Genomic DNA, 24,905 nt, shown 5'->3' on the forward strand with positions numbered 1-24,905 from the left:
TTTTTCTTTTGGCTTGTTTGCTTTTTTATATATGTTGCTTTAAAAGCAGCAAGGCGTTTTAAGTTCTGACTGTCTCATTTTCAATAGCAGAGTGAGGTTTTGGTATCTGGAAGCATAATGAAAATGGAATTGCTAAGTTTCCTGCAGAAATAACATATCCCAAGTCATCTCTTTTCATCTATTCACTGCAGTTATAGCTCCAACAAGATTTGGTTGAGTGTCAGGCGTTTTATAGTGAAACCAAGATAACTCAATTATGAGATGAATTATTCCTGATAGTGGTAACATTATGGCATACTGTGTGAGTGAGTCACGCGAGGCCCGATTCTTCCATCAGTCTGTAGAACAGTCCCTTCTGAGCTATTAAGTGTTCCAGAGTATCAAATTCAGCTATCTGACCATTTTCCAAGACTAAAATCCTGTGAACATTAAAACAGAAGTGTAAGCTTGGGGATACACCAGCAGCTCTAATAACCTTAGTTATTTCTACTTATTTCTAAAATAAATTTCAATATTTGTTATTCAACCAAGTTTTCTAGCAGCTTTTCAGCTGGGAAACATCTGTGGGATAAAAACAGATTTCAGATGAGTGACTATTGAAGTACTGAGTTTGTGGGAGGAGAGTTTTTTTGGCAACCGAGACGAGTAAGATTTGTGAATGTGTATTTTGGCTTCACGATTTTAAGATGAAGAGCTGTAGCCATGGATTTGCTGTCGGGGGGGGGAACGGGGGATGACACAGCATGAAATGCATCATGTGGGAATAGATTATCTTCAATTAACCCATCAGTGCCTGTCTGATATAAGACAGCTCCTACAGTCTCTAAAACGAAGCTCTGAGGGTTAAACAAGAAAAGGACAGAAATTAAATTGCTGTTCACTAACACCGTGTGGTTTGTCCAGTTCCCACAGGCTGCCTGTGGCTTCCTTCCTCCTTAGGAAAGAGGCTGAAGGTATTACCTGTCGCAGTCCATGACGGTGTTTATCCGGTGAGCTATTGTTAACACTGTGCTGTCTTTGAACTGCATCTTCAGGGTGGACTGAATCTGGAGATCAGTTTCTAAATCTACTGCTCCTGTGGCCTCATCTAGAATGAGGATTTTGGCTTTCTGGAGAAGTGCTCTGGCCAGACAAACCAGCTGTTTCTGACCAGTGCTGCAAGTAAGAAGAGGGATGGTAAAGTCACTTTTCCCTGGGGTCGGAAAACATGTTATATTTGAAAATAGTAATGAAAAGGTGATTGTTCCCTTCCCTGAAAGGAGGATTTGAGGCTGGTGGCACTGCAGGTAACAGGATGAAACAATCTAAGGAAGTGAAGGAAGTTTATTACTATAGCACCCAGGAGATCTGCCCTTGGAACAGGATTCCAGTGTTCTAAGTACTGCACAGACACAAGCCACCACAATGATTAAGTCTCAAAGGTCTTCCACTTGGTGTCTTTTGATTTGATTTGATTTCATGCTGCTAAACAGGACTATGATGCAGCAATTTGCTATCTGGGCACTTTTTTTTTCTTTATTTTAATTAACTAGACTCCTTTTCCCACTAGCTCTATGTTCTCCTAGCCCATGGGCTGGCACTGCCCTGCTACTGTCTTTCTGCAGATAAGGTACCTCAGGTTTTCCCCTTGGTCAGTGCACTTATATTCCAACTGATCTGGCAAATCTGCAACAAAGTTCTTGAGCTGAGTCAGTTCCAAAGCCGTCCAGATGTCTGCATCAGTGTATCGGTTTAATGGGTCGAGATTCATTCTTAGAGAGCCAGAAAACAGAACTGGATCCTAAGCACAGAGACAATACAAACAACTCCTGAAATGAACTGTAAGAATGAGCTCTCTGGTTTTCCCTGCTGGGTGCAAATCTGTGGCTAATGATACATGGAATGGGAGACTAGCATGGCATGGGGGTTATTTGCAACTTCGACATTTCTTAATGTCCCTCCTCTCACAGAATCTTTTTAAACTTGTTTAAGGCATTAAGCCTTACAACACTGCTGAAGCATTTTGGAAATTAATTTCATACCTGGGGAATGACAGTTATCTTGGTTCTAAGGTCATGGAGACCTAGTTGAGTAATATCTACTCCATCAATTAGGATCGCTCCTTCCGCAGCTTCCACTAATCGCAACAAGCCCACAGCAAGAGTAGATTTCCCAGCTCCTGTTCTTCCGGTTATGCCAATCTGTAAAGTGCAGTGGAAAGCTTTTGGCTTTGATGTTGATCATTTTCTACAGTTGGGCAGATCTATCATGTAATTCCTCTTGGTCTTTTGAAGAGAGACAGCTTCGCATGGATCAGACCTTCAGGGCTGTTGAAGATTCACATAGTCTAGCAATACATTCTTAAAGGGAATAATTTATAATTTGTAATTGTTTTGTATGAAAAGGAATCTTGAAAGTCTTTGAGAAGAATAACTACAAGACCTACCAGCTAGACCAGGGCCTTGATGTGGCACTAGATTTTATTTTAGAAGTGCTGTAACTCTGCTAACCTTCTGTGGAAAGAAATTTCACTCAGAAGAATGTCTAGAGTATGCAGCAATCCTGGAAATGCTACTTTGTACTAGAAGAGGCGTGCAGGGCGATAGATGGGCTCATACCTTACTGAAACTTTCCCACTTACAAGTTACTTACTACACCTTGGTGTAGGGCAGGGATTGTATCAGCCCAGATCTGATCACTGCGAAGCACTGCTCACACTCTGTAGCTCTTCTGAAACCAGTGGCTTTGCTTACCTTCTCTTGCCCATTGATGGTTAGATTGATGTTCTTCAGTGCTAGCTCCAAATCTGGCCTGTATCGCAAACTATAGTTTCTAAATTCAATTCTTCCTTCCGTGAGCCAGCCCTGACTGTGAAGTTTGCCATCCAGAGTCCAGGGTGCCTAAACAGATGAAAACAAACAGCAAGGTATAAAGCTGATTTAAATTACCAAATCAAGTGGCCGTACTGAAATGGGAAGCTTATGAAAACATCTGTGCCAAATTCCCCTGATCTATTTACTGTTTCCAAAGGGAAAAAGGCCTCTAACTTTGCTATTGCAAATGTTGACTTTTTGCTTTATGCAAAGATGCCAATTGTCTTGACTAAAAATGGGGATAAACATTTGTTTGCATGTCAGAGTTCTGACATTATGAGTGGTCCAATAAAAATGATTTATGTGCCCCTATAAACAGGACTGTGAAAGTCTCCTTTGGTAGGATCTCAAGGCAGCGTATGGAGAAATAATTTTAATGACTGCAGAACAAAAATGATTGCATTTTGTTCTGCATTGGAGACTTTCAGTGGCTAAAAGGCTATCTAGCAGCCATCAGTTATCAGAGAGTTGCATCTGAACTCGCACAATAAATACATACTCCAAATATGGGCAGAAAACATGGCTCATTCCATGAGTGTTACCAAGTGAAGCTATTTTAATGGCAATCTAACGCTTAACTGTCTCAAGGAAATGATGATGATGAGAGGTTAAAAAAAACCAAGTCTAGTCAGTTGGATAAAAACAAAATGCTGCAGTTCTTTAAAGGAAACATAACTGGCCTTTTAGAAGGGGAAAACTAGGGGGTTTGTCCAGGTGGAACAGGAAAGTTACTTGTTTAGTTTGCAGAGATGTTCACCTCTGCTTGTAAGGTCAGTAGTTGGTTACCTACCTCCTTAGGAGTCCTTAAGTATTCCCTCACTCTCTCCACAGAAACAATGTTGTTCTCTATTTCTGTCCAGGACCGCACCATCCAGTTCAGAACACCAGTTATCTAGCAGAAAGAAACAGAAGCATTCGGGCAGATAAAGTGAGTCTTGACCTGTGCTTGTGAAGTACCTGGTACTTTATCTTAGTGTTTATTTATAAAGGCTTCCTCATCAGCTAATTACTTGAGGAATCATCCCTTAAAAGGCTAAAAAATAACCATGTACTCCAGATGCTCTGGGTTTCAGCAGTGACAACAGGGTTTGGTAGGAGAAGGGATCTAGAAAGCCATGGAAATAGTTCATCATTTCTTAGAAATTAACATGGTAGCAGAAATTAAAATGCAAGTTGCTTTTGATGAAAGGCAAGCACAGCATTACTTCAATGCTGAGTTACCTGAAGAGCATATGAAATGGAGAAGCCAGCAGCTCCTGGACTAAGATGTGTTCTGCCCATTGTTGCAAACAGTGCTGCGAACAACACAATGCCATTGCCTAGAAACTCCAGGTTTGTAGCAAGCCACCTGCAAGAGAAGAGTCCAGGGCTGTTGCTGGCTGCCCTCTTCCTTTCTCCAAACAGAATCTGTGATTGCTTTGCAAAACACTAGTGGAGCTGCTGGACTGCAGGATACTCAACAAAGCTCTTGTCATGCCCTGGTCTTTATCCAGCCACTTTGGAGCTCACGAATGGATCCAGTCTGTCCAAACTCATTGGCTTATGGTCTCTGTTAGGATTTTCTCCAAGGCCGATAGGATGAGCGCAGCCGGCAGAGTTTCTTGGATGAGTTAGTCTAACATCTCTCACTCCTTCTGGCAGTCCTCACTTTTTTCATGACTGGTGGCTGATGGCTCTGTTGTCTGAGCTATGTTGTCATGCACTCTTGTCATGTGCTGACTGGCCTCACCAGGCATGTACTACAGCTTCCTGCATTTGGGACACCAAGTGGTACCTCTAGCAGTGTGTCAGCATGTGTGTGTGCCTAGCCCCACAATAGAGATGGGAGCATATTGGTTGTGTGGGGATGATATTGCCAGAGAGGGACACAGTGCAAGTGGTAATGAAAGAGGCCACCCTACCCTCAAAACACTGTGCACCACTGTCTCATCTTCTGTGTATCTCCACCCAAGCCCCTTGAGCAGCTATCTCCACTTGCCAAGGCTTTGAGAGTAAGCTGTCGTTTTCTTGACACTGCTGATGTGTACCTGTCAGCAACTGCTCCAGGGAAGCATATGCATTGATTCTCATCCACTAGAAAATTGCTCTTCAAAATAAACCTCTCCTGGTCCTTGTAAGCACGGATCACACTGCTCCCTTGGAAAGTTTCTGAAATGTGGGAGTAGATGGGTGACCTCCTGGCAGCCTCTATGCGTCTCAGCTGGCAGGAGGTGATGACGTAGAAGTGCTGGTACAAAGGGAGATGAGAGAGGAAGTGATTAGAAGGTTTATGCCTCCATGGAGGTGCTCCACAGAAAGTTTGGGAAGGCCTCAACAAGTGCAATAGTACATATTATCCTAGTGTTATAAAACATAATGTGCAGGTAGGAGATGCCCTTAAAAGGTGAGGCAGCGTTTATGCCTGTATTATGGGCTATCTTCATTAAGAATAAACTCGTGGTTAGTTAATGCAAAGAAGCCAGGGTGCTCTGAACTCACACAGCCTCTGAACTCACACCTAGTTTCTCCCATGGACCAGCCCTTTGCTTGATGGAGAAGAGGCTTATTTGCACCCTTGCTTGCCCTTCCCTCATGTTCAGTCTTAGCTGGAAAAGCATTTGATGTTTCAGAGTCTCTCCTGTCTGGGTATCTCTGAGCTCCTACCTGGAATGCAGCATAAAGAACAGTCAAGGGCACTATGGCCATTGCTGCCCTTGGTGTAGCCACTATAATCACAAGGTAGATCTCCAGCAAGTTGAACAAGAATCCCAGCAAGGACTTCAGCTTGTCAGGGATGACGGAGTCAATAGCATCCATGTCTCTGGAGAAGCGGTTCAGCAAGTTTCCAATGGGTGTTTGCTCAAAGAAGACCATTGGGGATCTAACAACGTTCCTCAGCAACTGCAGAAAGAGCTTGTGCGATGCTAACACGCCACCTAGAAGGACTGCTGCTGTGGAGGCAAATCTGCTAAGAGCTGTAATATAAAAAAAGTAATTATTACTACATCTGACCAAACTCACCTTGGAGTTCTTTGCAAGATAGTGACTTTCAGTTAGTACTGTGAATGCTGTACTAGTGAAAGGAGCTGACTTTCTCTTGGGTAGCAGTTAAGCTGAGCCTCAGTCCTGCAAGGTAAACTACCATTTCTGTAGGGTAGTTACAGAGGGGTGGGAGACCTTCTAAGCAAGCTTGATGGGGGCCACAGATTCTGCAGCTTAAACACACAGGACAAATTCTTTACTCTTCACAAAATGAGCTTGACTGGGATTACTTTGACTTACTCAGTCTTAGATTTCCTGCCTATAGATTCACTGTTAGCACAGAAGTGACCAACCCTTCCCACTCTTTTCAACTTGTTCAAAGCTTTCTTAGTCTTTTGTCACTTGGGCTGAGGTTTTTCCAGATTTCTGTCCTAAAACAAGTTGTATTTTTTTTTTGTTGGTTGGTTGTTGTTTTTTTTTTTGTCGGTTTGTTGTGGGTTGTTTTGGTTTTGGGTTTTTTTTTAAGACTGACCAAAAGAATTGTGGCTGTTTTTAAAGAGAAAGATTTAAAGAAATGTAGAATTCCACAAGTTCCTGTTTTTCTCTCTCTTTACACTCAAAAGACCTAAACCAAGATTTAATTCAGCATGGAGAAGAGCCTCTGCTTGCACTTTGATAGGATTAATTTATATTGGAGGAATGGAAAGACCTAAGAGGAAGAAAGTTATGCAGAAGATGTTGGATAAAGGGGCCAGAGAGAAAAATAAGGATGTTGTAGTTCTTCCATTGCTGAATGATTTTAGGGGTTCAAGTCATTTAGTTCCAGCAGGAAATATAGAGGAAGAACACTTCTAGCATATCATGAAGTAGAACTTCAGGCAGTAACACTGGAAATATTTTTCAGATCCCTTAGAAATCCTCTCTGTGTATGAAAGCCTGTAGTTTTAGGTCCCATGCCAAACCTTTAGGGCTGGTGCCAAATGTCTAGGAGGCTAAGGGCCCATGGATACGCACTTGTTTATGTTCTGGGAAAACATCCCGGATATGGGAAAGGGAGATGGAAATACAGAGAAGAATTAGGTGAGCAAGTTAAACAAACCTTGAATGACTCCTAGTGCACCAAAGACTCCAACTCTCAGCTCTGTGTGCTGTTGTGTCCCGTTGTGGACAGGGTCATCTGTCCACATGCTGAGCCAGTAACCACGAGAAAATGACACAGCTTGCTGACACGTGAACAGCAGAATGATGTACACCCACAGTGGTAAGCCTGTCGCCTTCAGGTAGTCTGCATAAATCAAAGTATTAACCTAGAGTGAAACAATTGGGGAAAAAGAGGAGAGGTTGGGAGGATCCAGCTTGTTAGCAAGGAAAAGCAGCTCCAAAACAAGGAATGATTATGGCTTATCTACTTGGTTATATGTCATGGGCCACTTTTTGTTTTCCTCATGGATGAACAATGAAGCCATACTTAAGTAAATCCATGGTGTCAATGACTGATTACTATCAACTGATGAATGTTATTGCAATAGGCTGATGTTACTGCTGGAACGCAGTAACATGAGCCTATAGGGCTTTCCTCATGCTGGGCAGTGGTTTTCATTTGTTCTTGGTGTGAGTGAGAACTATCATGTATCCTACTGACTGCTTGCTTGAGTAACTGCTGATCGGCAGAGGTGAGGAGATCCCAGTCTGGCTCATATTGTGCTTCCCTAGGGGAAGAGCTGCCTCCTTTGGGGTGTCTGACTTCTTGTTCTTGTCTCTTCTCAGTACCAGTGTGTAGCCTCAGCTGTTTGTTTTCTCCCCACGTCTTACTGCTGCTACAATGTGCCCTGAATACAGTCCCTTAAAATCTATCCTCTTCTATCCCTTACCACCACCTTACCCTGATTGCCTCAGTGTGCTTCCCCCCTTCAGGCCAACTCCTGAATCAGGATCTTTCTCCTCAAGTGGTCACAAATTATTCTTTTTCCCCTCTCATTTCTGTAATGTGCTCTCTGCAATGTGTGTGCAATATTCTTCTTTTGGAACCAGTGCTTAGGTCAGAGCATCCAGGGAGATACAACTTGCATAGAAGGTGCTATGTAAAATAATGCTGAAATTACTTTGTCTCAATTATAAGGCAAACTTGTACAGCTCAGCTGACTTCCCTGGTGTTGCACTGTGACCCACCTGCCACGAGTGGGTCAGTAATAAACCCACAGTATGTGTCTTTGCCTTTATGGGAAGGTGCTGTGCTTACCCTGCCATGCTGAGTTTGCTCTCCCTTGGTTAATCTTCCTTTGGTGGCTGCAGCAGTGGTACAGTCTTGACTTAAAGGAATGGTCTCCCTTCCCATAGCAGAAGATTTAACTGAATGGTCACTTGAGAAAGAAAACAGAAATCCTTTCAATTTTAAGCCAAGACAAGGAGTATTTTAAAGCTGGATCTCCTTACCCATCCACCCCTATATTCATGCCTATTTTGAGGGCTGCAGTCTTTGGTGTCCTCCAGACCACAACCACTGTCCATGTTTATCACAGGGACTGGGTCAGGCTATTAACAATGAGAGGCTTAAAGCATTCACTTGCTGTGGCTGGTTTGAAATGAGTCAGACCTTACAGCCCCACTGGGAAGTGAACAGCAAACATGTATCAACATGCCTGTATGTGAGCTCTGGAACAAATTCTGGCTCCTTGTGAAATAAGGAGAAAATGTTAGTCAACCTCCACATTCAAGGACAGTTTCTTACCTATTTGTGAGTTTTGCTTGTTTGCTCTTATTAATTTACAGATCAATGCCAAACCTGTTATCATCCTCAGTAAGAGCCTCCATGTAGGCTTCTGTGGGCTTTTGGAGCAAGTTCTTCAGTGTCTGAGGCAGCTTCAAGCTTACCTAAAGAGCTTCTCCTGTGATGGACCATTTCTAGAGGTGATGGTGCCTTTGGTGTCTCCAATAGCTGTGAAATAAATGCATTTTTTTCTAAATGCTTTAGAATCCCATTTTGTCCTGTGTAGCCTTTGAGAGTCTGGTAACATGGAGGAAAGATTCATTACACCAAATTGTTTCTAAGGATAGAAATATCAAGGTGAAGCTTGAAGAATAGCACATAATTCTGTAATTTCTGTTTGAAATCTGCATGATTGTTGTCTGCTAAGATGGCACTATTTATTCAAAACTGATTTTGAAGTGATGAGTCAGCTAATGTGACAGGCATATTTTTCCCCACACAAAGTGACAGCTTACTGTGATTGGATCTTGGCTTTGAACGTCCCTAACAAAACACATGTAAGACCAGCTTTTCCAGTTTTATTCTCTTTTCCCAACTGTGAACAGCAGCAGATCCTGCCCCTCTGCCCCCAGCTTTTTAATGTTAAATATAATATTAAGGAAGTAATTGACTGATAGACCTAGTGAGAATTACTCCGACTCATTTAAGTTACCTGGAAAACCAGTGCCTGCCTTCTCTTCTGCAGTAATGTGTGAATGAAGAAATTCTGCAAAGGCTCCATTTCTCTGTAGAAGTTCTTGGTAGGAACCAATTTCTGAGATCATTCCATCCACCAGAAAAACAATGTTGTCCACTTGAGGCAAAATGTTGATAGTGTGAGTCACCAGCACACGAGTCTGCTTGAATAAGGAGGGAACGGTTACAATTGTGGTGTTTCCCTGCTCACTCAAGCTGTTGTAGTCAGCTGTCTTCTGAAGAAAGAGGTACTCACTGTGAGCTACAATTTGTACAAACTTGGAGATATTTTTGTTATTTATTCGTATCACTTCTGACTGTCTCTTTGAAGTTTATCTTTGCAGCACAGCTTTGTGCCCATTTTGAAAGTGCAGAACTTGGGAGTGGAGGGGTAAATCAACTTGGTTTGTTGATTGAGCATAAAAAAGTGAGGATGGGAACTGAGGCTGGAAGTCCCAGGCTAGCACCCTGTGTGTAGCAGGACCTTTTGCTTGGCTCACTGACCAGTTCCATGTTGTTGATTCCCCTCAGGCTGAAGCTCTTAAGTAGAATGATGTTAACTGAAGAGTATGTCGCATTTATTGTCACTGATATCAATATTTCAGAATCAAATTTTTACCTGAAAACTTCATCACCCTGAGTGGAGTTAAGAGGGCAGCTCCATTTTTATTTCTGAGCATATTTGCACAGACAATTACATGTAGAAAAGGACATAAGAAAAGTATTTTTCCCCTAGATAATAAATGGGCATGTTATATATTTCTAATATACAATCAAGCCCTTTGAGTACTGCTTAAGTCTGATACCTGCTTTTTTTGTCATCTTTCAATGTTTAAATACAATAATTACATTCTGATACTTGCAACCAATCTACACATGAAGAGAAAGGCATTTGTAATCAGATATGTCTGTTTTAATTGGACTTTCTAATTAAAAATTGACTATTTTCCTTCCACAACGTAAAACTGAATCAAGTACTTGTATGCAGTTTATACCATGAAACAAATAGAGCTGCCTTAGCATCCCTTCTCATGTAACCACGTTTATTATCCACATGGCTTAACAGCAGAGAAATAGCAAGGAGTAACAAAACACAATCAGTGCCAAAAGAAAAAAGGAAGAGAAGTGTTTGAGATGGATTTTAAGGCTGAATTTTAAGTGATGAACAGTTGGGTGATCAGAACTGTAAAGGCACCAATGAGGTGGTGATTGGATTAGACATGATAAGATACAATAAGCTGGAAGAGATCAGGCAGCTCTTCCTAACTGTACTAGAACTAAATCTCAAAAAGGGAGAAGGACAATGTTGATGGAAGGCCAAAGGACAATAAACTTGCTGTAGAAGTAAGGCTGGAACTAAGCATGTGGTTTGCATGAGGATAAAGACAGTCTTTCAGGAGAACCTAACTTTTTAGTCTTCTTCCTTCTAGGTGAGATTCACTGCAGGACTTCTGTGTGGTGTGTGGACAGCAGAGGTTACTCATTCCACTTCACTGTTGTTAACAGTATTGCACCTGCTGCCACTAGCAAAAAAAGAATTTGGGAGCCTTTGATAAAGTGAATAACCCACCTTACTGGAATATTTCAGGGCCCCTGATAATTAGATACATTTTTCAATCTTTTACAGTTCAGGATTTATAACACACCTTGTCCTTCAGTAAGCCGTTGGGTCCAAGAACATGTTCAAAAATGTGCTGTCCAACATGGGCATCAACAGCTGAGAGGGGATCATCTAGAAGGTAAATCGAAGCCACCTGATACACAGCACGTGCAAGGTTCACTCTTTGCTTCTGCCCTCCAGATATATTTATTCCCTGTAAAGACGTGTTGACACTGTTTATTCCAAAGCTACAGCATATTTGCCAACTGTTGGCTCCATTTTACACTGAGGTTTTATGACTTCTTTATTTTTAAATCAGTGCATCCCCTCTCTCACCTCTCCCTCCCTCCCTCCAAATAGGGCTCTTGAGATGCAGAGGGAGATTCTCTTGAGCAACTCCACTCTCCTGCAGAAGAGGGCCCAAACTGACCTGGATTTGTTGATTTTGTCTTAAGCATCTTTCATATCTTTGGTTAGGTTAACTGTCAGGAGGTGGGCTTCAGACCCTGTTAAATCATGGCCTGACTTTTCAGAAATTACTGAGACCCTGCCTCCTGCAAGTTTAGTCCTTTTGTAGGTGTTTTAAGGAGGACACCAAAAGTTGTAGCTACTCATTGAAAAGTTATATTGAAAAAATATAAACCTAAGCCAGTACCTTCTCTCCTATTTCACTCTTCCGCCCTGCAGGGAAGCTCTCCAAATCAGGTTGCAGTGCACAAGCATCTATCACTCTATTGAACCATGTTTCGTTCATCTCTTTCCCAAAGAGAATATTATCTTCCACTGAAGCATTCTGTATCCAGGCTTGCTGGGGGACATAAGCTGCAGTGCCCTACAGAAATGGAAGTGGAAGAATGTTAACAATCTTTTTCATAAGCTCAACTTGACACTGCGGGCACCTGTCTTTGAAGAAATGCTCTCCCAGTTAGTTTTCTAGAAATCTGGAATGATCATCACCATTGACAGGTCTCAGAGGGCTTTGCAAAATATGAGTCTGCACTTCCATTATCTTATAGAGAGGGAAACAGGTGCAAGTATGTGATGTGATTTACCACAATGCCACTTCAGTTCACTGTTGGTTGGGAAATGAAACTGGATCTTTGAAGTCCTGTTCCAGTTCCCATTCCCAAGGGCCATGCTCATCTAAAGAGGTCTTTAATTATCTTCAGATAATTAAATGCAGGCTGCTACATACAGCCTTTGTTAAAATTCAGCAGTCAATGGGTTTTCATCAAGTACTTGATGCCTTGGTTAATGCCTTACTGTTCCTGAAGACAGCCAAATTAGAAGCAAACCCTCAAGGCAAAATTTACCTTCATGGTCATGCAGCCATCCATCTTCTCTAGCTCACCAAGTAACGCTGACAGCAAGGAGGACTTTCCAGCACCCACCTGGCCAACTACAGCAAGCAAGGAGCCTTGGGGCACGGTAAGATCTATTCTATAGAGAAAAGTTCAGTCTCTTATCAACTTTTAGATACACTTCCTGAAAATAAAATGACCAAAATTCTTGCTATTGTTTTGTGGCAGTACAAATGTACCAGGTAAACCCCCAAATTTCATACTTAAGGCCTCAGCTGCACAGGGTTACTCTTCTTGTCATGCTGACTTTTTGCAGCAGAAGTCAAGTCATCCCTTCAAAGATACGTCTGACTAGAAATTCTTAATCCACATCCCCATCTGAGTTTCAAACCCAGATCCAAGACCCAGTTCTCCACTCTGGAGATAGGCTAGCCCAAAGCACTAGATATAAAACATTCCTGAACATCAGAACTGTTCAACACTGTTTCTTCTCTAAAATGGCAATGCCTTTTGAAATAAGCATGCCGTGATGTCATATATGATATCTGTACACCATCAATTCTACTTTTTTGACTTAAATTACTGTAGTTTAGTATTTGGAGAAGAGAGTTGTGTAAAGAAAGCAATTTCCATGTATTAAGGCAGCATCCAGATACAGGCACCTTCCCATTCACGTGCTTCCAAGCATAAAGGCAAGATAACATTTTCTCTGACTTTATAATTTTCAGAATTCAGCATTAAATATGAAGCAAACTCAGAAACCTCTAAATATTCCATACTGGTTTCACTGCGGCCCTGAGGAATTAGTTCATTCAGCATCTACCCTGACCTACAGAATTGAGATGACTAAGGGTAAGTCTGTACCTTCTAAGACAAGGAGAAGTTTCTTTGCTCCAGCGAAAAGTCCCATTTCTTATGGTGATACTTGCCTGTACTAAAGACAAGAAATAGAACACTTATAAATTCACAGGTAGGTACAGAAACATCCCTATTTATGTGACTTTATGTTTCAGTATGTATTTATATTACATAAAATAAACCTTAAGTATCAAAAGAAGGGGTTAATTACCAGATTAGATTTCATTGTTAGAAATAGGCTGGGGAGATAAAGTAATAGTAAGGGGCAAATACTTTTCTCCCTTAAGTTAGCTGTACAATGGAAGCTACTCCTCTTGTAAAACAACAATTCTAACAAAATCTCACCACAGTCAGAAGTTTTTCTGCTTGAGCTCTCAGGATTCAGTTCTTCCAGATTCAGAAAAGCCGCTAAGCGGTTTAAAGAAACTTTGGCCTGAAATTAAGATGTAGAGAAAAAAGTAAGATCTAAAATACAAAGGAAGCTAGAACCCAAAGTGAAGACAACCTGAAGCCTTATACTGTTGACTGGGTGCTATGTTGCAGATGCCTTAGGCTTAGATGGACAAATGCAGCTCTTCCTTATGTTAACTGCCTTTATTTCCACTTAGCTTAGCAAAACTCCATATTCTTCCCTCTATTTTATCATCTGTCTACCCAGTAAAATTGGTGCTTTTTTCTCCAATTCATCTTGCAATCTTTCCAGTGTTTGCTTCTGTACATGAAGACTGTGACAGTCTTCTTGGGGTGCAAGAGGGAAGTACAATTTTCCCAGTTTCTTACTGGACAATGACTTGCTTTTCTCTCTGGCCTGGGCTAGCAGGGTTTCCACTGATCTCCCATGGAGATTTTGCTCCATCTATTCTGATCTCTGTGATCAGAAACAGAACTGGAAGCACCTCTGAGATCTAATGGTCCTTGTGATTGGTTCCAAAAGACTTAAGAGTTGTTCTTGGTGACTATTTTGTCGATGTGGAGTCTTTCTGAAAAACAATACTACAAAGTACCTTTAGTACCTTAAATAGCTAGCCCTGACATTCAAAGTCCTAAGAAATCCCTACATTTATCTGTTAATGGTGAAATGTAAAAAACCACTTATACCCAAAGAAAAAGGAACATAGCCTGCAGTTAACCTGGACAACAGCGTTTATGGAGAAGGGCAGGAAGGAGTGCGCAGTGTTGAGAATGTTGATCAGTGTTAAAGATACAAAGGCCTTCTGAGCATCCAGGACATGTGTGTTATTCACCAGGGTGTAGACAGCAAACATGACAAATGCAATCTGAAAGGCAGCAAAGGAAAAGAAACCATTTGCTTCAGGTTGGGAAGAGAATAGTTCAAGGGTGACAGGCCCCTTCCTAAAGACTTAAACCCATTTAGTTAAATCCAGGCTATGACCCATATATGCGGTACCCATCCTGCAAATATCACAGGCAAAAGTCTTGCATGCTGAGGACAAAACCAAGTCTGATCATTTGAGGTCTGTACTGCTTTAAGGGAGCTTTGGTGCTGCAACCACAGCAAGGTGAAAACACAGCCATTTCCCATTGAAAACACATATGGTTGAGCTGCAACAGCAAGTGCGAAAGTGGCTTGTGCAGCTACTGACTGTGCCATGAACTCTGTCTAGCTTGAGGTCATGTAAAGCGGGCTCAGTCTGCCTGGAGCATGCTGCCAGACCAGGAAACTTGGCTATGGAACTGTTAGGACAGTGTAAATGTCTGTGTGGCTGATTCCACTGGGGGAAGCAACTCCTGTGAGACCACCAACTCCTCCAGGCAGACATTACCTCTAGCTGTCTCACAGGAAAAATCTATCCAGACAGGAGTACAAAGAGAAATGGAAGTAACAGCATGTTTTATGTAGGAAGGTGAACCACTCACCAGGAAAGTTGATGAATGGAAAGAAGCTAGAGATGCTGAGAAGAGAATCTGAGATCTTTTTAGGGCCTGAAGTTCTTGCTTCCGGATACCAAGCACTTTATCCATGAAGGTTTTCTCCCAGCCGTACAGTTTGATCACTTTAATGTCACTGAGAATGGCATTTGTGAGTTTGGCCCGCTCATCTTTATGTTTCATCTGAGTCTCCTGTAATAAATGTTTGAGTGTTATAATTTAATAGGCTGAATGTTTAATGGCACAATTATTCTGAAAATACACCTTATTCCTGCCTATGAATTCTGAATAAATTTCCCTGCAGTTGAGCTGTGTATACTGTTTTCCTTATGAATCTTCCAGGCTGGGAAATACTTTGTTTTTCAAATTCAGAGCTTTATTTTTACTGGCAATACATAAAAAAAAAAACACAGAAAAGGTGGGCAAAAAAGGTAAAAGACTGAATATGCAAGAGCTTACTCTAAATTTCAAGAAGCTTTGCAGGCTTCAGATCCTCCTATGTTCCTTCAGCCAGTCATGGCCAGCATGAGTAACAAATATTAAACCATCACTTGATGTCAGATGTAGTGATATGCTTCAGTACAATACTACCTTCCCCCCCCCTCCAACATGTCTACTGTATTCATCAGTAGCTTTGGGTTCCATGATCCTTTCCTGGAAGAGTATGGCAGCCTTTAATTTAGAATTAAAAGTAGTATCCTAGCATAATTCAAGTCAGTAAACCACTTCATTTTTATGAAGCAAAATGTACCTGAAACTGACTCCTCTTCTTGGTGATGATGAAATTCAGAGGCAAAAGAAAAAGGAATACAGCAATCGAAGTCAAGGCAGATGGCCCAAGAAGCTGCCACGAGAGAAAAAGAAACAGGAAGACTTTCTGGTGATTACTAGAAACGACTGTTTTTCATTTCCTGTCACTCACCTTCCCTCTTACTTGAACTCATGCCTAACATCCCTCATGGCTAAAGCTTTACTCTGATTTTACCTTTGCCTTTCCTGGGAATTGTGCTCCCTACGCACTGTGGATTGTTAGCTCGCCAGGCAGGGTAACTCTTGTCATCATGCTCTGCTGAATTTATTTGCTTCCCTTTTAGGAACTGGATTAGTGCTGAAAGCAATCCAAAAGCATGCTAGCAATTCAAGTAATTTCTGTTTCTGCCCATCTATTCTTGGATGTGTTAAGGAGGACATCTTATGGCTGGCATAACTAAGTGACCAGAAACAAAACCAGGTTTTGGTTAAAAAAATAAACCCAAACCCTCAACAAACTATTCTTGCAGCATAAATAACCCAGCTTGCCTGAATTTACATCAACTAGTGAGATGAAATGGTAGCACTATACTGTGCCACGTACTCTTGGGACAGCTCTTGGATACCAGGGCTCATAATGACTTGCATATCAAAATAGAGAGCTTGTTTCTCATGGTTTAATTCCATCTCTCTACAGATGGCTTATGTTTGCTAGAGAGGTGAGTACTGGTATACACAAAGAGATGAAAGCATTTGCTACACAAATGGTCTATGGACGCTAGCAAACAAAGCGTTAATTATCCTCCAACTACATGCAAACACATTCAGCTTGCCAGCATCTCTAAAAATGGATGAAGATTTTTCAACAGTCTAAACCATGGCTACTAATTTTCCAAGGTTATAATATCCTATGAGGCACAGTCCATCCTGGTTAGCAAAGGAAGATCTCCAAAGCCTCTGGAAAGCTCCTGGGAATCAACTGTCTCTATAATGCTCATACTTCCATTTGGTGTGCTGCCAAAAACAGGGACTAAGAAACAGGGCTTTAGCCTGCTGAGAAAATACCATACATTGAATTAGGTAATTAAAAGGATCTTTCAGATTATCAACCTTTATTTCTAATTCTGGTTTTGCTCTCTCCTTGCTGAACCCCTTGATACCCAGGAAATTCAATGTATCTAATGCTCTTTTTGAATATCGTATAACTTTGCTTCAAATTGTTTCACTGATGTTGTGGTAATCAGGGTTTGGGATGAAGTATGTTAAGTTACTATTTCAGACTATTCCTCTTTATGTTCTGTAACTATGCTAAGGAGCTGGAACTGGACTCTCAGCCTGCTCTGGGCCACCACATTTAGGCTGAAAAGAGAAGAAAATCTGAGGCAGAAGTTTATGAGTCAGCTCAGAATAACCACAGTGATAGTCTTTTCCCTAAAAGAGACTGAATGCTGAATACACAGGTGAGAAGATGAAGGATCAGGTAAGGATTCTATACCAATAAAAATATTATCTAAAAAGAAAAGTGAATCCACCATGGTACAGAGCTAAGAAAAATATGGTAATTTCAGGTTATTCAAACCAGCAAAGCTCTAAGCATAATTTTGAAAATTTATTTTTCCTTTGATACCCAGAATAGAAAGGGATTGATAAGTACTGTCATCATATTTTACCTGCCACAAGAAGACAAAGCAGATGATAATCCGAATAGGAGCAAGCCAGGTCCCATTAAAATAAATAATCAGATCCATTAGCTTTTGAACATCAACAGATACTAGATTAACAATTTCACCTACTGTTGCTGCTTTCCTTGATGCATTTGACATAACTAGGATCTAGACAGAGTAGAGAAGAAAGGAAAGGCATCATCAAACAGCAGCTTTGGTCCAAAAATCAAACAACTTCATTTTCCTTATGAAGAAAGAAAAAAAAGAGAGGGATAAAAATGTCAACTCCTAGGTACTGAAAACATGCTGTTGCCTGGGATATGTGAGTTCACTTTAAGATTAATAATTTACTCCTTTCCCCAACCATAATCTACAGCATAAGAAAGTTTATGTTGCTTCCCTCTTTCCTTTTCTTGGCTTTTCCTTCAGAGGTAAGATCTGGAAAATAAATAGTAAAATACCTCCCACATACTGTTCAGAGATTAATATAGCACAGAATTACATCCTAAAAGTAGTTTCTAATAACATCGACCTTGATATTGTTAAGAACTATGTACCAACAATGTCAGAACTGGTAATATAGGGCTAGAAAAAAATGAGGCTAAAAAGGAAGCTACAAACCCACCTTCCTGTACACAAGCCCTGTTACTGCAGTTTTCAGTCTCAACCCCAGAACAAGACACATGTACATATATCGTTGTTCAAACAGAGTCTGGACACAAGCCAAAAGGAACATAGTAAAGGCATAGAAATAACCATGCCAGCTAGGTGCTTCTTGATCTTCGATGAACTCCAGGAAAAGGCTGCAAGACAGGAGCAAAATGTTGATGAATCCGTGTAGAAAAGATGCAATGTAAGACACACAAAAATGCAGAAATACCAGGATATTTCTCTAGTGTCTCTGGCTGATATTTATTAGTAAAACAGCAGAAGAATTGAAAAAGTATCCTATGTCTGCTAAGTATCCTGATTTTTGACATTTAGTCCCTCTTGGTTTTGAAGCAATTTTGGATCTCAGCATCTTCTCAGGGGAGACCTCGTTTTCAGTGTTAAGGAAGGCTCATGAATTTGTCAGTAATATGCAAATTGTGAACCATAATCTAAGGAAGTCACTGACATCCCCAGAACTTCTCTTAATCTTAATGACTAAGAAGTGATTTTTTTGCCCTTGAAAATATACTGTAACGCAGGTTTGTGTTGTACCAACACAATTTACAAAGCATTATGTCAACTGACTAAAGAGCTGTGTAAGATGTGTAGGATGCACAGCTGTGCTCTTTATAGTTAGTCAAGGAACATGGAGCCTTAAGACTACAGCAAGTGGCTGACAGCTTGTGCAAATGATATATGTAGAACCATCAAATAACTCCTGTTCTAGTAAAGTTGTCAAAAGGCTTAGTGCAGCCTGTCCTTTCCACTGTTGGAATACAGCAGTGGAGAAAGTGTGCACAGCTTTAGGAAGTGGTTTGGGTTTTTTTCCCACTGTGGGCTTAGCACAAATGATAATCCAGCTCTTTTCATCAGCAATAGGAGATTAAAAAAGATAAGTGTTTGTGTGTCTACCCCTGCAGGTGCTGGCGTACGCATCCCTGTGCGAGCTCATGCACGCAACAATCTTACACATGTAATAGAAATACATTATAAATACGTACATACCTCAGTAACTTTGGGATGGAGAACAAGAATACATCACAGATAACTAAGCAGACAGTGCTGAGAAGGAAATAGGTTCCAAACATGCTCCAAAACACTTTCAGTAAGGGCCCGCTCTGACTGTGCTCTGATTGCAGTAGAACCTCTGTCTCTTCAGCTTCTACCATTCCAGTTTCACTCTTCTGACTCTTTTTAAATGTAGCTGACTCCACTTTTCTAAAGAAAGAAACAATGAGAAAGCTAGCTGCAATTGGAGAAAGCTTGGGGATCTTGTGCTTTCAAAAAATTAATTTAATATCTCACACTTGGTCTCATGCCATGTCCAGTATAACTGATCACCAAAAAATGATCCCTGTCACAAAAAACTTACTGTTCTATGCTTCCAGGAATAGAAGGATGTTCTCCAGCAGAGTCCAACACTTAAAGTCATATTTTACACAAAGCAATTCACTCACTGAGCGCTGCCCACTGAAGTAAAGACCCCCATGTTTTCATAGCAGAGTATTACTTGGACTATTTTATGTACGTTATCCTTTTCTTGTTGTTTAACAGATAAATAATTCAGTGAGATTGAATCTTTCAACCATTCTCTTGTCCAGACAGGAATCACCTCGCAGAGCTCATGTTCAAGCCTCAGTGTGCTGAAGCAGGCTGTCTAGCACACTGTGAGGAATGGAGCGGTTTAAAGCCTATTCTGAGATGGCATACCAGCACCTGTGAGTTTATTTGCTTCTATCATGTCAGAGGCAAGAGAAAAACTGCCCAGCTGAGCACATGACACACTCTCTAGATGAAGTACTCACTGCTGGGTTCTGCTATGACACTTCTTCCACTCTCTTTGAGCACAGGCAACAAGTTCTTCAGAGGAGTCCTCTTTCCTCACTGGCCACAAGTCATCCATCCCCAAGGACTGCCGACAGCCTTTCCAGACAAGCCTGGAGAACACACAGACTATTGTATGGTAAGCACAGAAGGATTTGTTGTACGTGTAACCTTTTCAAAACACATGGGCTTTAAGTTACTGCACCACAGTGAGCACATAGGGACTTACCTACATAAAACACTATGTAGAACTATCCTTTCTCAGAATAAATATGAATGTTCAGGACCAGCAGCTTTGCTTCAAATTCCTATGCTATCTTCTGTGAACATCATGAGGATATGCCAGTAAGCCCTAATTTCTAGTTCATACTGAGAGCTGGGTCTTGGACAGTGGGGGACAAAACTCAGTTAAACTTGCTCTGTGGCTCAGTGAAACACAGATGAAGTCTTGTCATAGTGAACATTAGGCCCAGGGTATGAAATAATTTTACTTCTGAATGCTAAGCAGTAGGCTGGGCCAGTGTCCTCATTCAGTATTTTTTTCTTGCCCAGCATTTGTTACAGGAAGGTCTGACAGGCAGATAAGGCTGTGATTGGTGTACAGTGATTTTTTTGAGATTGCTGAGGTCTATTTCAAGATTGGAAGGGCACTGGAAAGGTAGCTGGAAGGAAGAAGAGAATTATTTGGAATCACAAACTTGTGTTTTGAACTACATAGAGAAAATTAAGTTAAATTTTCATAATTTAATCTTGTCAGAGTACCTCCAGTCACCACGGAAAGAATTTAAATCCTCACTGCATATGCTAACACAGGGGCTGAGGTATTTCCTACTGGCTGTCATCTACACCCTCTCTTACGCTGCTGGCTTTTTCTGATATTCTAGCAAAACCACGTCTTTTTCTGTGTTTTCTTACCCAGAGAACCACCAGTATGTGATTTTGGAAAGAAAAGAGCTGCTGGCTTCTGGACACTGATTCTGATGGGAGGAAAAACATGGGTGATATTTATATATAGAAAAGGGCATGTGTCAGAAGAATATAATCCCCTACTGTGCTTCCCCAGGAAAAGCAATCAAAAAGTTACACACCCCCCATTCACTGACCCTGACAGTGTAACTGTATTGTGGAGGATCAATGGGATTGGGAGACTTTGGAGAATTGACTTCAAATAATGTCTCAGATGAAGGAACAAAGAAGAGAATTCTTCATACCCAAAGACATTTATTTTCTGAAGCACTGAGCTCTGCAATACTCATACCTCAGAGTACTGCTGCACAGGAGAGCATGGGGAAGCAATATGAGCCCTATCTACTGGTTTCAGTGAAAATAAACAGGATTATGGGTAGAAAAGGTTTTTAGTTTTTCAAAACATAAATAGAGACAGAGTACTGTTATCCCAAATTCCACCGGTTACCTTTTAGTACTGCCAGCCTTTATACAGAATAATGCACCTTACATCTCCCAGATATTCATGTTCCTGTGTACCCCCATAAATTTAAATTCCTGCTTAAGCAATGTGCTATGAAAAGCTGCATTATACTTACAGGATTGTTGGTGGCTTTAGAGAAGAAAGGAGGGTGATCAACTAAGCAGAATAACACAAGTTCTCCTAGTACCAGGCTAGCATAAAGGTAAGTTGTAACATGGCGGAAATAGTCTTCCAGGAAGCCCTATGAAACAGAATATTGTTGAGAATGAGGTAAGAACCTTCATGTGAAATCATCGGAGGAAGATGGCTTCTCATGTTCTACCAGCCATAAACTCTTGAGGTTTTGGTTCAAAGCATGAGGTGCATTTATTTAAACTGTAGTTATGTAGAGCTACTTAAATAGGTATATACTCCTGAAACTGGAATATCAGAAAATGCTAAATAATGGACATACTTATTATTTATAGGGATGGTTTTATCATGAGGTTTCATAGCATCTAGTCAAGTCAGATGTCCACATTACATCATTATTCTGGGAACTCTGGGTGCTCTGAGGGATAAAAGCTCCTTGTTCACCTAGTGGGATGAGTTGTTGATATAATAAAGCAGCTCCCAGGTTTATGATAAACGGTGTGCCTAAGGGGCTCCATGAAGGGCTCCCTAATTAATTTTGTAATGAGAAAGAGAAAAAACGAGGAAGAAGTCTGAGTATTTTTGTAACTCTATTTTGGTAGCAAGAAGTGGCAAAGTGTTATTTCTACAAGAGGCCAGGTGCCTGAGTATCATTCAACACAACAGGAACAAGCAAGTTCCCACTGTCTTTTGTTTAGTGGCTGTGTATTTTTCCCCTATTACTTAAACACCCAGGGGTAACATAAACTTTTGTTTATCCCTTGTTGTGATGGAGAGGTGTAACTGTTCGCCTGAGGAAAATGGCCACTGACAGGAAGTCAGTGTAAACCCAGGCAGCACTCCTCCACAAGTAAACATTCACCACAAATATCCAAATAATAAAAATGTATAATATATCAACATTTTTATGCTGATACAAAATCTGCTGTAAGGCCAGTTTTTAGTGATAGCATTTATGTTCATTTTGCTTTTATTCATCTATGAAGTTTGCTTAGCTCTCAGAAAACCACTTTCTGTCTACCTTGAAAGGGATAACATGGACAGAGATGACAGTGTCATCAATCATTTTTCTCAACATGTATTGTAAGAAAGGAATTTGGTTCTCCACCTCACAATCAATGAGGCAAAAAGAGCCCTGTTGTTTAGACACTTCATACCCTGCCACGTTAAAGATACGTGATTTCACTTACTCTTTCTAGGGCACGTTGGACTTTGGAAATAAACATCACAACTGCAGCCATGAATGAGAGCAGCCAGTAAATCAACAGGATGCCTGAAGACTGGATGCCCATCATTCTTTCCTCCTGGGTAAGGAACAGGGCAAGGATCTGTGAGGAAGTACAAATTTGTCCAAAAAAATTAGCTGGTAATGGAATGCCAAACATTATTATCAAATTAACAGATACAATACAGAAAAATCAGTTAGTTTCTTGACTAAACATTTCAAGGCATTCAGAGCTGCAGTATTGCTCCTAAAAGGCTAAAACTGAAAAGCTTTATGTGCAATTTTGCACTCAAGAATGTCTCTCCTGAAAGGGCAAGTAATAAAACTACTCATGGGCCAACAGGCTGGGAGGATCTAGGCTATGAAGACACGATGACAGAAAGGAGGATAGGCATTAAGGTTGAACACAAATCCCATTTCATTATAAACCATACTAAATCACATACCATGGTTATGAGAAACTAGATCTTGTTGTGAGACCTCTTTCTAAACACTACTGCTACCTTGGCTCTTGCGAGGTGTACTCTGCCCACAGGGCTCTAGACCATAGCTACGGATCCAGTGGTTTCCCCCAACTCCAAACCCCTGCTGCGTCACACGGCAGAAACTCAGAAAGTGTCTCTCCAGCCTTCTCATCCCTATCAGCTGTATTTGTGCTCAAAGGTGCTGAGAAACACGGGAAATACAATATCCACCCCAGGAGGGCTGAGCTGGGCCACACGCAGACAAAACAAAGGAAGAATTACCATTGTGATTCCCACCACGGCAGGGCTAATGAAGAATGCTGGAGCCCGTGGGATTCTTTGGTTTATTTCCCACAGTACGAAGAAGACATTAGAAAAACACAGTATTACCAGGATGAATCCAAGGACCTGGGGCAGAGAGAGCAAACACATGTTGGAATGGACTGAAATGGTGATGGGACGAGCTACTGAACTGAATGCTCCAAGCAGCCTGGGCAGTAAGAGTGGAGAGGTGGAAGAGCAGGTTTGGATAGAGAGTGCATTACCAGAAGTAGCGGGGAACTGAATGGAAGTACCGGGGAGATCTTATGACAGTTCTTCCTAAATCTTTACTTGATTTATACTGACCTGACTTTAACTGAGTATATGTCAAAGTAAACACAGACATGGATCATCAGAAAGGAGTTAATGATTTAGAAAAATTAAGTTCTGCATCAAAGTTGTGATGGTTAGGATCAAACCCCATCCTCCACTCTTACCATTTTGGTTTTGAAGATGTAGGACATCCTGATATAGCCTTTGTTTTTGTGTCGAAGATACAAGTAGTAGAAAGGAAAACAGATCCAAAGGTACACACAAGGGATCCAAGCAATGACTGTACTCTCAAAGCACCAGGTGAATCTTGGTGTGTTTGTATACCATGTCTGGTTCCAGTCCTGCCACAGAATCACCACAGAAGTGAAACAGTAAAACTAGTGTATGCAGAATTTCACCAGCTAATGCAAGCTGCTAATGCTACAGCTGAGATCTACTATAATGTTAGAGGAACTTGATTTAGGGATCCAAATGTAAAAAACACACAGCAACAGAAGGGCTGCTGAGGAATAGTGTGGTGTCACAGGTGTGGCAGGGAGGGAGCTGCATTTTGGAGGGAGGGAAGTAGAAAGAAAGGGAAAAGAAAAAGGGTTGGAAAAGTGAAAGATGCCAAAGAAAGGACATAATGTATCACAACCAGAGAGAAAAAAAGAGGAAATTTAAGTTATTTAGTACTGAATGAGAAAAAATAATTTGGGAATGAAAAAGATTATTGGCATTTGGGAACCACCAGACTAGTAATTAGGGAACAACCACTGAAATGGAGATTAGGAGGAAAGAAGTGTCCTAGTGCATCAACTCCATCGCAACTGCATTTCCTCAGCTGTATTTATAATACATATGTAATTTTTTTGACTGAACAAATAGTTGGATCTCATCTGCTAACATAATAATACTAAAAATACAGCAACTGTAGATGAACAGTCAAGGCTACTTTTTCTTCAGCAGCTTGTGGAGGCTGTTTCAGTCCTTTATGTGGATGATATGATGCAAAGCAAGGCCTGGGCAAAGCGATCACTTGATGAAAAGAGGAAGCTGATAACGGCTCACAGATTATTATGGGAGCTCATCAACCTTGAGGATGGGAATCCATGTGAGTCTGGATTGATCAACACATTAGAGCCCTTTTAGAGGTATTTCTGTAGGGGGTTGTTCAGCAGATACCTTCTGAAGTCAGTACAGGGACAGCCGGACCGCCCGCTGCCCCGCACCTCCCCTCAAATGAGCTGTGCCTGGGCAGGGGCTGGGGCTGTTCTGGACACTTGTTC

General features: G+C 41.2%; 1 protein-coding gene across 1 annotated transcript; it reads right to left on the reverse strand.

Moving 5' to 3' along the window:
- Positions 1–310: 310 nt before the first annotated feature.
- On the reverse strand, positions 311–23,979 carry LOC104532173 (multidrug resistance-associated protein 6). The gene is made up of 30 exons (XM_010177302.2): positions 23,802–23,979; positions 23,326–23,451; positions 22,545–22,682; positions 21,338–21,463; positions 20,709–20,770; positions 19,775–19,906; positions 18,975–19,187; positions 17,944–18,121; positions 17,325–17,486; positions 15,656–15,748; positions 14,893–15,096; positions 14,145–14,291; positions 13,350–13,447; positions 13,021–13,080; positions 12,169–12,295; positions 11,511–11,687; positions 10,902–11,069; positions 9,233–9,416; positions 8,685–8,748; positions 8,053–8,173; positions 6,913–7,120; positions 5,496–5,806; positions 4,880–5,079; positions 4,074–4,200; positions 3,643–3,744; positions 2,733–2,879; positions 2,022–2,180; positions 1,614–1,780; positions 961–1,155; positions 311–419 (listed from the first exon to the last, which is right to left on the reverse strand). The coding sequence occupies exons 1-30, from the start codon at positions 23,826–23,828 to the stop codon at positions 311–313; spliced, it is 4,332 nt and encodes a 1,443-aa protein (XP_010175604.2). The 5' UTR covers positions 23,829–23,979.
- Between the last annotated feature and the right edge of the window lie 926 nt (positions 23,980–24,905).

The sequence above is a fragment of the Antrostomus carolinensis genome, unplaced genomic scaffold, assembly GCF_000700745.2.
Source record: "Antrostomus carolinensis isolate BGI_N321 unplaced genomic scaffold, ASM70074v2 scaffold12441, whole genome shotgun sequence".
NCBI classification, from domain to species: domain Eukaryota; kingdom Metazoa; phylum Chordata; class Aves; order Caprimulgiformes; family Caprimulgidae; genus Antrostomus; species Antrostomus carolinensis.